This window comes from Nicotiana tabacum, chromosome 11 (genome assembly GCF_000715075.1).
Source record: "Nicotiana tabacum cultivar K326 chromosome 11, ASM71507v2, whole genome shotgun sequence".
NCBI classification, from domain to species: domain Eukaryota; kingdom Viridiplantae; phylum Streptophyta; class Magnoliopsida; order Solanales; family Solanaceae; genus Nicotiana; species Nicotiana tabacum.
The window spans coordinates 86950805-86963622 of NC_134090.1; the positions used below are offsets into that span (position 1 = coordinate 86950805).

Sequence of the window (12818 nt, forward strand, 5' to 3'; positions counted from 1 at the left end):
ACAAACTATGCTAACAGAATTCTTTTACATGAGTAGAACAGACAAGGATGCTAAAGAACTAAAGTTGTTGTATCAGGAATTTCCTGAATATTTTGTATGGTCGTCTAAAGATCGAACTTGGACACGTTGACAAAAAGGATGTACTATTGGTCGTGTTGTGACATGTCATCCGACAGAAGGCGAGCGATACTATCTCAGGTTGTTATTAATGAATGTTAGAGGCCCAAAATCTTACGAAGATTTACGATATGTCAATGGAGAACCATGTAATACCTTTAGAGAATCTGTTGAAAAACGAGGAATGTTACAATGTGATAACAGTTTGATTGAATGCATGTTAGAAGCAACAAGTTACCAAATGCCACACAGCTTAAGAGGTTTGTTCGCTACGTTATTAGTATATTGTAATCCTGTGAACCCAAGAGAATTGTGGGAACAATTTGAGGAACCAATGTCTGAAGATCATAAGCTACTAGCCAACATTGGAAGAAATGAGATCCGGCTTCAAGTTTTAAACCATATTAATGACATATTGCATTCTATGGATGCTGACATAAATGACTACAAAATTGTTCAAGAAACAATCAGGCCTTCGACCACTGCGAAGGAAGCAAAGGAAGTTCATTTTGAGAGGACGATTATTGTCAATGAACAAGACATATTATTTTGCAAGAAGTTAAATAGAGACCAAATTAAAGCATACAATACAATTATTGAAAGAATATTCTCATGTAGAGCAGGAGCATTTTTCATTGATGGTCCAGGAGGAACATGAAAAACATTCTTATATCGTGCTTTACTTGCAACTATACGGTCTAAAGGATATATAACATTGACAACAACTACTTCTGGTGTAGCTGCTTTCATTCTTCCTGGTGGACGAACTGCACATTCACGGTTCAAAATCCCAATAAATATTAATAATAATTTCAGTTGCAACAGTAGCAAACAAAGCGCACTTGCCTGCTTAATTCGAGAAGCAAAATTGATTGGATGGGATGAAGTGTCTATGGCAAATAAAAGAACGATTCAGGCTTTTGATTTGCTCTTGAAAGACCTCATGGATACAAATACAATTTTTGGTGGAAAAGTAGTGGTTTTTGGAGGTGACTTCAGGCTTTTGATTTGCTCTTGAAAGACCTCATGGATACAAATACAATTTTTGGTGGAAAAGTAGTGGTTTTTGGAGGTGACTTCAGACAAACGCTTCCTGTTGTTCGTAATGGGAAGAAAGAAAATTTTATTAATGAAAATTTATTATACTCTGATATTTGGGAAGAACTTGAAAGATTGAAATTATCTGAAAATATGAGAGCAAAGACCAGATCCTCTATTTTGTGATTATTTAATGAGAATTGGAAATGGACAAGAAAAACCAAACTCTACAAATATAATTGAGATACCAGATACTTTAACTATTCCATTTACTACTGAAAGAGAATCATTAGAAAAATTATTCACAGTAACGTATCCAAATATGCACACATTCTTTTCAGCATCATCTTACCCAAGTTCTCGTGTTATTCTCACAACGAAGAATGATTTCGTCAATGAAATGAATGATATGCTTATAGATCGATTTCAAGGGACACTAAAAACTTTTGTTGGTATTGATGAAACCAATGAACCTAATGATCAGGCACAATTTGAGGACCTACTGCATACTTTTAATCCCGCTGGTTTGCCACCGCATAAATTATCTTTGAAGGAGAATTGTCCGATTATATTATTAAGAAATCTAAATTCATGTGAGGGCTTCTGTAATCAGAGGCGGATCTAGGATTTGAAGGTGGCAGGTGCCACCATAATTTTTTTAATGTACACTCTGTAATAATTAATATAGAGTTTGTTCGGTTCATTTTTTTGGTTTATTCGGGTAATTTAATAGGCATTTTTTTATTTGAAAATATGAAAATTACATCTCTATCTCCTACCCTACTTGTGAGATTTCACTAGCTATTTTGTTGTTATATGAAATTACATCTCAAACGTCAAGAAGCAAATGTAGTTAGCATTTTAAAAAAAGAATCACACCTTTACTATTAACAATTCAAGTACAATTAATATTTTCACTTGGGAACTACATCTTTTTGTGTGCTAAAAATAAATTTGCACAAGTAAAATAACATCTTCAAAAGGGAATTTCACCAATCAAAATTAGAAAAATATAAAAAATATATATCTCCAATAGATGCAGAATTAGATAAACTACAAGATCCGAAAAATTAAAATGATAAATCTCATATTTTTCTAGGCAATCCTTGCAACATAGTCATCATAATTTAATAGTAAAGAGATTTAAGTTGTATTTAATAATTATAGAATCACATGATTTTTTATGTTATAATTAAAAATATAAAAATTAAATTTGATCTCAATCCAAAATTCCTATCAAGACCCAAGTTTTTGATTTTGAAAGGAAAAACTTAAATGATTTGAAATTAAGAGAGATGCTTATTTTATGAAATTTTAATTTTTGGAGGCTCTTTTTTGAGTGTTCTTGTTAAAGATTACAGATAAAATAATAGAATACAGGGAAAAACTATAAAAAATAATGAACGAAAAATAGGAAATTAGGAGGTAGCCAAAAAGAAAAATAATTGGGACAAAGGAAATAAAAAGCACAACGAAAAGGGAAAGTGAGATAAGGTTCAAGATAAATTCGAACTTGAATTTTGCACACGAGAAATTAAAGCTTTCAAAAAGGTGTACTAGCCATGACACCTTTGTTTAGTCTGCAATTAAGGGTGACAGGATCAAATATTTAACCTAATTTAAAAAAATTTCTACATAAATATATAATAATTTTACCAACATAGCGGGTGCCATACCACCCCCACCTTAAAGGATGGATCCGCCACTGTATGTAATGGTACACGGTTGACTTGCTGTGACTTTAAAATACATGTTATAAGTGCTAAAATTTCATCAGGTGATTTTAAAGATACACATGTATTTATACCAAGAATTCCATTATTATCATCTTAAGATGAAAAATTTCCTATTCCATTTAAGAGGACCCAATTTCCTATACGATTATGTTTTGCTATGACTATAAATAAAGCACAAGGTCAAACATTAGACTTTGTTGGAATTTATTTGCTAGAACCTATTTTTTCGCATGGTCAATTTTATGTTGCTTTATCAAGAGCAAAGAGCTCAAACTGTGTGAAAATGCTAATCTGACCACCAATAGCTTCTAACCATGATGACCACTCTACATATAATGTAGTTTACGATGAAACCATTCAAAAAGCTGTTTTGCAAAGTTGATATAGCGTGACCAAGTATTGCTTTGTTCTTTTCCTGTTTTATAATTCTTTACATGTTTACTATTCAACATACTAATCATAGCTTCTTTTACTCTTTTCCTTCCTGGCAGTGACTGCTACAAAGTATGGAGTATAGACTTAATATAAGTGACATAACTCCACAAACTAGCGAGTGGACCTGTAAGGTCCAGGTTATTGAGAAAGCTAGAGCAAGGCAGAGTAAGGATGGGCGAACAAGATTTCAAATTGCGATTGTGCAATATCAGATGGTAATCTAGCCGCTATAATGTGTAGTTGCAATTCCAATATTATATAAATACTCTCATTTTTTCCACAGTAAATATTACATAAAATATAAAAGAAGACAAAATTTGTCCTTTTAGATGAAATGAAGAAAATAAAGTTATCTTGATATTGGAAAAAATATTCTGATTTGGCACTTTATTTTGAGTTGTGCAATTGGATTTATACATACTAGAAAAATAAAATATATTCAGTTAAATGTTGTAGAATATTTAACTAATTACAATAACAACTGTAGGAAGAACAAGTTGCTGTTGCTTTGTATGGGGATGACATAGAAAAATATCAAAACAAGTTCACTCCCTTTTGCACATATCTGATATCAACTGCAAAAGTTAGAACCCCTTTGCCGTATGGAATTCCTGTCAATAGATTTGAATGAGTTCTGGACAGATTCACAGTTGTTGAAAGAATAAAAGAAGACAACATGGACGATCCGCCATTGCCAGCTCCAACGAGATTAAACATAGTATCTTTGGCGAATCTGGACCAACAACCACGGAATGCTGAATTTGGTAAGTAATATTTTGTGTAAACTGTAACAAGTAATACAACAATATCATTATATCATATTATTTTAGGTCTTATATATGTTGTATTGCAAAATAATATTTACAAGCCCCTATAAACAGACATCCTTGCTATTGTTGTAAGTTGCGGTGCCATAAAGATCGCTGGCGTCCACGGCAATAAATGTCGACAAATCATTGTTATGGATACAGAGTAAGTTTAAAACATTCAACTTATTTAAAAAATTTCAGTGGCTTTAGGCAATGCTAAAGCAATTTAGCCAATCATATTGAATTTACTATTATACTTGATTCAATATATTCATGTGTTGAGCTTGTGATTTGAGTGGATTATTTGTGGATCTCAGAACTAAATTTCAAATGCGACTCAGTTACTTTTTACAAGATTTAAAATGATTTGAGATCAATTTTCTGCAAGTTTTTGCTTATTGGATTGCAGATTTCCCGATAGATGATATTGTGTGTTGCTACTTCTTTTTTCTGCCTTTTCTGAGCGTCAAAAAATAACATGAGGACATGTTTGTGATCCTCCTTTAGTTAGTCATTTTATGGACTATAAATTCACTAAAAAAGGAGAAGCATCTTAACTGATTTAATTATGGTTCAAATAACATGGACATTTCTTTGATACAGAAAGAGAACCCAAAATGTATCTTAGATTTAGAACATGTACTAATTTAGGCTGCGAAGTTTCTGATAGAACTCGACAAAGGCATTTTTCAACTTTTCTTCAACCACGTTTAGTTCCTCTTGACTAAAGCTACACTCTTTCTCTGTGGTACCAAGTAATAGTTTTTCTATCGATGATTTCGGACCATCATATGTATTTTGAATTTGGACACATTCAAGAACATCCTAGGGAGTTCGTCCACGTTCTTTTAATGAAGGATCTTCATTATTGCTCGAAGAAGCTAGTATTATGTTGTTCTCACAAGACATGTCCGCTTCTTTTGTGAAGTCCAGTTAATCTTTCTCTGCATTTAAACATCTAATTAGTGCAAATTTAATCATATGAAATAGAAGCTTATAATTAGAATGTCAACAAGCCACTACAAGAAGGAAGGCTTTTGTCAACAATATTTTGTTGAAGTTTGGCAAATTCTTTGTCCCACATCGGTGGGCTCTTGAGTTTGGGGGGGATTTTCCCCCTATAAAAGAAGACCTAATGTTTAGGATTTAAACACACCTCTCATTTGCCTTCTCATCTGTTTAAGGCATTTGTATCTTCTCTCTTTAATATTATTTCACTTGTATTTTTGGAGTGGAATAAAATATTGGTTGTGTCCGAGGAGTAGACAAAATTAGCCGAACCTCGTAAATTCTGGTGTTCCCTTTATTGTTACTTTATTGTCTTATTTATTATTTGGTGGCTGTCATAATTTTTGGTATAATAGTTGTGACTTATTCACACTATATTCATTTGGCTTCCGCAACAATTGGTATCAGAGCCAAGATACTGTCTAAGTATTCTCTATGGTTGCAGCATAGTCTGATCTTCCACATCAGAAAAGATTTATCTTGGTAACTGAGTCAAAGTTCTGTCTGAGTATGCTCTGTGGTTGCAGCTTAGTCTGATCTTCTACATAAGAAAGGAAATAATCTTGATTTGTGTCGTCAGCTATTAAATAATATTTATGTCAAATATGGGAGACAATAAACAAGAAGAATCTACATCAAGTGTCAACAATACGTCATCATTGACATCTTCGCTTATGACAAGAATTGTGTCAAATGCGAAATTTGCGGTAGAAATTTTTGACGGGTCTGGGCATTTTGGGATGTGGCAAGGTGAGGTTCTAGATGTCCTTTTTCAACAAGGGCTATATCTTGCCATTGAAGAAAAAAAACCAGATGTTATTGGAGAAGAAGATTGAAAAATTATCAATCGTGTTGCTTGCGATACCATTCGATCCTTCCGTGCTAGAGAGCAGAAATATCCATACACAAAGGAAATTTCTGCAAGTAAATTATGGAAAGCACTGGAAGATAAATTTTTGAAGAAAAATAGTCAAAATAAATTGTACATGAAGAAGAGACTGTTTCACTTCACCTATGTTCCTGGTACCACGATGAATGAACATATCACCAGTTTCAATAAGTTGGTCACAGATTTGCAAAATATGGATACAACTTATGATGATGGTGACTTGACCTTGATGTTGTTGGCGTCACTTCCTGATGAGTACGAGCACCTTGAAACTACTCTACTCCATGGAAATGACGAAGTTTCTCTCAGAGAAGTTTGTTCGGCTTTGTACAACTATGAACAAAGAAAGCGAGAAAAACAGAAGGGCGGAGAAGGAGAAGCACTATTTATGAGGGGTCATCCTCAAAATCAAACGAGGACAAAGAAGGGAAGATCCAAGTCAAGATCCAGACCCAGCAAAGATGAATGTGCCTTTTGTCGAGAAAAAGGGCACTGGAAGAAAGACTGTTCGAAGTTGAAGAATAAGGCCAAACATAACAATGGAAAGGCCATTATGGATTCAAATGTAGCTGATTGTGATGATTCAGACTTCTCATTAGTTACAACAGAGTCATCAACATCATCAAACATATGGTTGATGGACTCGGCTTGTAGCTATCATATGTGTCCCAACAGGGACTGGTTTGTGGAATTTCAAGAATGAGAATATGGAGTCATCCACACAGCGGATAACAACTTTCTTACCTCATATGGCATTGGTTCAATACGATTAAGGAACCATGATGGAATGATCAGAACATTAACAGATGTTCGATTTGTACCGAATTTGAAGAAGAATCTCATCTCTGTAGGAGCCCTAGAATCAAAAGGGTTCAAAATCATTGCAGAAAATGGAGTGATGAGAGTATGCTCCGGTGAACTAGTGGTAATGAAGGCTAATCGGAAGAATAATAATATGTACCGCTATCGTGGCAGTACAGTTATTGGGACAACGACAGTGACATCCAGTGACGACATAGAGGCAGAAGCAACCAAGCTATGGCACATGCGCTTGGGACATGCTGGAGGAAAATCCTTGAAAACTCTATCAGATCAAGGATTGTTAAAAGAAGTAAAGACTTGCAACTTGGAGTTTTGTGAGCATTATGTCAAAGGGAAATAGACAAGGGTTAAATTTGGTACAGCGATCCATAATACTAAAGGCATTTTGGATTATGTACACTCTGATGTTTGGGGTCCTTCCAAAACACCTTCATTGGGTGAGAAACACTATTTTGTAACCTTTGTTGATGATTTTTTCCGAAGAGTGTGGATGTATACAATGAAAAGCAAAGATGGAGTGCTGGGAATTTTTCTCAAATGGAAGACGATGGTGGAGAATTAAACAGGCAGGAGGATCAAGTGTATTCGCACAGACAATGGAGGTGAATACAAAAATGATCATTTCAATAAGGTCTGTGAAAATGATGGCATCGTCCGACACTTCACTGTTAGACATACACCACAATAGAATGGAGTGGCAGAACGTATGAACCGGACCTTGCTGGAGAAAGTACGGTGTATGTTGTCCAATGCTGGCTTGGGCAAAGAATTTTGGGCTGAGGCAATTACATATGCATGCCACCTCATTAATCGTCTACCATCTGCTGCTATTGATGGCAAGACACCATTTGAAAAATGGTATGGAAAGACTGCTGTAGATTATGACTCTTTGCACGTGTTTGGCTCAACTGCATATTATCATGTGATAGAGTCAAAATTGGATCGAAGGGCAAAGAAGGCTATTTTTATGGGAATTACTTCTGGAGTCAAAGGATATCACTTATGGTGTCCTATGACAAAGAAAGTAATATTCAGCAGGGATGTTACCTTTGATGAATCTGCTATGGTAAATAAGGTAACAGAAGATACCAAACAAAATGAAGGTGCTTCTAAGCAGGTGGAGTTTGAGGGAAAATTTATTTTTCCTACACAAGAAGCAGAGGAGGAAACAAATGAAGATTACCCTCTGGAAGGAGAGCCAGTAGAGGAGATTCCAACTCAGGAACCTCAACAACAACTTGAATCAATAGCAACCAACAGGCCAAAAGAACAATAACGAAACCTGTTCGTCTCATAGCGACGGTTGCTTGTGCAACCTCAATTGTAGCTGATGATGTTCCTACCACTTATAAAGACGCTGTCCAAAGTTCAGAAGAAAATAAGTGGAGGATTGCCATGAATGATGAAATACAGTCCCTTCATCAGAATCACACATGGAGATTGGCCAATCTCCCGAAGGGAAAGGAAGCAATTGGGTGCAAATGGGTATTTGCAAAGAAAGAAGGATTTCCTAACCAAGTAGATGTTCGCTACAAAGCAAGATTGGTGGCCAAAAGATATGCTCAAAAGGAGGGAATTGATTACAATGAAGTATTTTCTCCAGTTGTAAAACATTCCTCCATTAGAATTATGTTGGCTTTGGTAGCACAATTGGATTTGGAACTAGTTCAGATGGATGTAAAAACTGCGTTTTTACATGGAAACTTGGAGGAGGAAATCTACATGACTCAGCCAGAAGGATTCAAAGTTGCTGGAAAAGAAAATATGGTGTGCAAACTTGAAAAATCGTTGTACGGATTGAAACAATCTTCTAGACAATGGTACAAGCGATTTGACGAGTTTATGTTACGGCAAGGGTACAAGAGAAGCAAATACGATCATTGTGTGTATTTGCACAAGCTTAAAGATGGTTCCTTTGTATATCTTCTCCTATATGTTGATGATATGTTGATAGCTTCCAAGAATTCGGAAGAAATTGATAAGTTGAAGATTCAACTGAAGAAGGAGTTCGAGATGAAGGATTTGGGTGAGGCAAAGAAAATTCTTGGCATGGAGATAATTAGAGATAGACGTTCGAAGAAACTCTGTTTATCTCAAAAGGAATATTTGAAGAGATTACTTCAACGTTTTGGCATAGATGACAAGACTAAGCCAGTTAGTACTCCACTTGCTTCCCATTTTAAGCTAAGTACTACTATGTCGCCAATGGATGAAGCTGAACGAGAGTATATGTCAAAGGTACTATACACAAATGTTGTTGGTAGCTTGATGTATGCAATGGTTTGCACAAGGCCTGACATTTCACAAGTTGTTGGAGTTATTAGCAGATATATGCACAATCCAGGGAAGGAGCATTGGCAAGCTGTGAAGTGGATTCTACGGTATATTCATAATACTGTAGATGTCGGGTTAGTTTTTGAGCAGGAAGACAATCAGTCTGTAGTAGGATATTGTGACTCAGATTTTGTGGGTGATCTGGACAAACGAAGATCAACTACTGGTTATGTGTTTACTTTTGCAAAGGCACCAGTTAGTTGGAAGTCTACTTTGCAGTCAACAGTTTCTTTGTCTACAACAGAGGCAGAGTACATGGCTATTACAGAGGCTGTGAAGGAGGCAATTTGGCTTCAAGGATTGCTTAAGGAGCTTGGTGTTGAACAAAAAGGTATCACAATTTTTTGTGATAGTCAAAGTGCTATTCAATTAGCGAAGAACCAAGTTTATCATGCAAGGACGAAGCATATTGATGTTCGGTATCATTTCGTACGAGAAATCATAGAAGAAGGAGGAGTCACGGTGAAGAAAATTTCATACTACGGAGAATCCTGCTGATATGCTGACAAAGGTGGTGACTGCGATCAAGTTTCAACATTGTTTGAATTTGATCAACATTGTTGAACACTGAAGATTGAAGATTTAGACACAATCAAAAATTTGAAATTTGTTATTGAGAGAAAATTGAAGATGTGGAATTTTGCCAAGGTGGAGATTTGTTGAAGTTTAGCAAATTCTTTGTCCCACATCGGTGGGCTCTTGAGTTTGGGTGGGATTTTCCCCCTATAAAAGAAGGCCTAATATTTAAGATTTAAACGCACCTCTCATTTGCCTTCTCATCTGTTTAAGACATTTGTATCTTCTCTCTTTAATATTATTTCACTTGTATTTTTGGAGTGGAATAAAATATTGGTTGTGTCCGAGGAGTAGACAAAATTAGCCGAACCTCGTAAATTCTGGTGTTCCCTTTATTGTTGCTTTATTGTCTTATTTATTATTTGTGGCTGTCATAATTTTTGGTATAGTAGTTATGACTTATTCACACTATATACATTTGACTTCCGCAACATATTTTATATTGCCTTATGCTAAATAAATTTCTGTATAAATTTCAAAATCTCTCCCTAGCTTCTAAATATTTTTCTTCTCCCTTCTAAAGTCAGGATTAGGATTTTATATATTCAGTCCACTCTTATTCAATTTACTAAACTTCTCATTCTTTCTTCAAACTCATACAGTTTAGCGCATCTTCTTCTATTCCGTTAATTTCAAAGGATTCATTGGTACTCAAAGATCAATATAACTAATGTTGATTCCGCTTGTAAAGTGTATTTATGCAGATCTGTAGCTCTATGCAATAAATTGCTTTTCTTTGTTTCCTGTAGCATCTTTCAATAGTTCACTTAGGCATTTGATATGATGGCACAGATGGAAATCGAAGACTCTTAAGTAGTTTTCTAAGTTCTTGGTTTGACAATGTAGTCACATATAAGATGTTATGGATACTTTGTCAAAACCAATAAAACTTGTTTGTCAGTCAAACAAATCGGTAATAGGTATATTAAAAAAAAATGTAGGTGTAGAGTACAACTAAATACCAATATAGCTTATCCAACATAAAGAAAACATTTAGTTCTCAATAACACTACAACTCTCTATGTGATTAAGTTTAAAACAAGCTATGGAAGTTGATAAAATTGGATGCATTGCAGTGTAAAGGATATTTCAGTGCAACTAAATAGTAGGTACAGGCGGTGGAAAAATTGTTAATTTCTTTTTTTGAGTTTGTTGTGATGGCAAAGATTAAAACTTCAGTATTGTTAGCTTCTACAGTAAAATGGCTACTTTGTTTCTTATTTTCCATTCCCATTAGTTGTTAGCAGGGAATTTATTGAACATTTGGAGACAATTATCAGTATTGTTGACAATAGATTTTGGTGATTATATGTTTGTCATTTTAATGTGAAGATGCCAGTTGAGCACCTTTTTAGTTTGTTTATCATATAAAAGATAAGGGAAAGGTCTAGCTCATTGATACTTATTTCTTTTCTCTCTATAGTCCGCACCATTGTATTTTTACTTTGTGGGAAGACTTTGCTGAAACTGATGGAAATGAGCTAGCTACACAAGTTGACAAACATCTAATAATCCTAGCAAAGCGAATTGCACGGTCTTCTTATGCTGGTATGGACTAGATTTCAACTTTCTTTTATACATTAATGAATTCAGATTTTTTCATACTTATAGATGACAACACAGGAACATCGTTGACAACAAGATATAATTCTGCAATATTGGTAAACCCATTCTATCCGCAGGCTGCGGAACTGATGAACTGGTATGAGATAAATACACGAATGTACTACATCAATATAGTCATGGACAAAAAGATAATTATGTAAATCACCAAAAATGATATATATCTGTGTTTATTTATAGGGTGAAAGATAATGAAGAAACGTTGAGAACATATGCGCAGAGTAGTTCCTCAGAGGCAACTTCATCGCCTCTTCTAATGTCGCTACATGATGAGGCTGTACCTATTGCAAATATTCAGTCACAACCAGCGGTATGCGTGTAACATATACCATTATATATTGTGGTTCAACATTATAACAGTAGCTCAACTAATCATCAGCTCTCCTTTATGTTGAACAGATGCAATCTTTTCATGTAGAAGCTAAAATGTTGCTGCTGGATGATGAGCAGCGGTTTTACGAGTTAATGTGTTCAAAATGCAAGCAATTTGTTAGAACTTCCATAATAAAAGCTGTCGACTGTGTGAATTGCGATCAACATGCGATGTTACCACCCAGGTACAATAATTTTGTTTGCTTTTCAAATTGAAATTACTCTCATAGATTTTGTGAATGTATAATAACGTGCAATGACATTGTATAACAGGTGTCGATTTCAAGTTGAAATTGCAGATAGAAGTGGATCGGCAATTGCAACAATATTTGGTGAATCTGGAGAAAATCTTCTTTCAATGAAAGCTGAACAGATCTATGAAATAACTAAGATAAAGGTACAAACGATAATTAAAATTTGGTTAAATTCGTTACTTCAACTGACATGTTAGAGCTTGAGAGCTCATTTTTGAATACAGAATGAAGTGATGCCCCTCCAGCAACGTCTTGCTAACAAAGTGTTCAAAGTACAACTGAAGAAATTACTTTCCAGGGCGTCAGATGAAACACCAGCAAAGCTGTTCATTCTGTCGTATGTTGAAAAGCAAGATGCTCCCCAATTGCCAGCACCATCAACTTTTACAACTGCTGGAGAAAGCAGCAAAAGAGAGCTTGGCAATCTGTCCTCCCCACAGGAACAAAAGGAGCTGATCACAGAACCTACATCATCTAGCAAAAGACAACAGATTGAGCGGACAACTCCAACTAGAAAAAATGCTTCTTCTAGCAGAAAACAAAATATTGAGCCTGTCACTGCTGCAAAGAAAAAGTGAAGGTTAGTAAACCATCTTGAATAAACCTTGTATTGAAAAGTAGGTTGAGTGTAGACAATAAAAGCTAAAACCGATGAACTATTAAAATTCCTCCCTTTAGAATTAAGTGGATTATTCCTCATTTAAATACCAAAATTTAGAAGACTCTCCAACAATTCTTTGTTTCACTAGAAAATAGAACTACAATCTATACAGGTACTGTGTTGGAAGTTATCGAGTCATTTGAT

At 35.1% G+C, this 12818-nt stretch overlaps 3 protein-coding genes across 3 annotated transcripts; all 3 read left to right on the plus strand.

Annotated features, from left to right (window-relative positions):
• The first annotated feature begins 208 nt into the window (after nucleotides 1–208).
• LOC142165930 (uncharacterized) lies at nucleotides 209–1135 on the plus strand. Its single transcript, XM_075224320.1, has 2 exons — nucleotides 209–758; nucleotides 858–1135. Exons 1-2 carry the CDS (start codon nucleotides 209–211, stop codon nucleotides 1133–1135), a joined length of 828 nt encoding a protein of 275 aa, XP_075080421.1.
• A 213-nt stretch (nucleotides 1136–1348) lies between these two features.
• LOC142165931 (uncharacterized) lies at nucleotides 1349–1780 on the plus strand. Its single transcript, XM_075224321.1, has one exon. The coding sequence runs from the start codon at nucleotides 1349–1351 to the stop codon at nucleotides 1778–1780; it is 432 nt and encodes a 143-aa protein (XP_075080422.1).
• A 1617-nt stretch (nucleotides 1781–3397) lies between these two features.
• Nucleotides 3398–12591, plus strand: LOC142165932 (replication protein A 70 kDa DNA-binding subunit B-like). The gene is made up of 10 exons (XM_075224322.1): nucleotides 3398–3541; nucleotides 3814–3926; nucleotides 3969–4090; nucleotides 4208–4298; nucleotides 11188–11312; nucleotides 11376–11466; nucleotides 11568–11697; nucleotides 11787–11944; nucleotides 12033–12156; nucleotides 12238–12591. Exons 1-10 carry the CDS (start codon nucleotides 3398–3400, stop codon nucleotides 12589–12591), a joined length of 1452 nt encoding a protein of 483 aa, XP_075080423.1.
• Nucleotides 12592–12818: the final 227 nt, after the last annotated feature.

Excerpts from the sequence above, each read along its gene's own strand:
- LOC142165930 (XM_075224320.1), top strand. The coding sequence starts at position 209 with ATGAATGTTAGAGGCCCAAAATCTTACGAAGATTTACGATATGTCAAT. Across the intron at positions 759-857 it reads AGGAGCATTTTTCATTGATG|CTGCTTTCATTCTTCCTGGT; the intron begins GTCCAGGAGGAA and ends CTTCTGGTGTAG.
- LOC142165931 (XM_075224321.1), top strand. The coding sequence starts at position 1,349 with ATGAGAATTGGAAATGGACAAGAAAAACCAAACTCTACAAATATAATT.
- LOC142165932 (XM_075224322.1), top strand. The coding sequence starts at position 3,398 with ATGGAGTATAGACTTAATATAAGTGACATAACTCCACAAACTAGCGAG. Across the intron at positions 4,299-11,187 it reads ATCATTGTTATGGATACAGA|TCCGCACCATTGTATTTTTA; the intron begins GTAAGTTTAAAA and ends TTCTCTCTATAG. Across the intron at positions 11,945-12,032 it reads CATGCGATGTTACCACCCAG|GTGTCGATTTCAAGTTGAAA; the intron begins GTACAATAATTT and ends ATTGTATAACAG.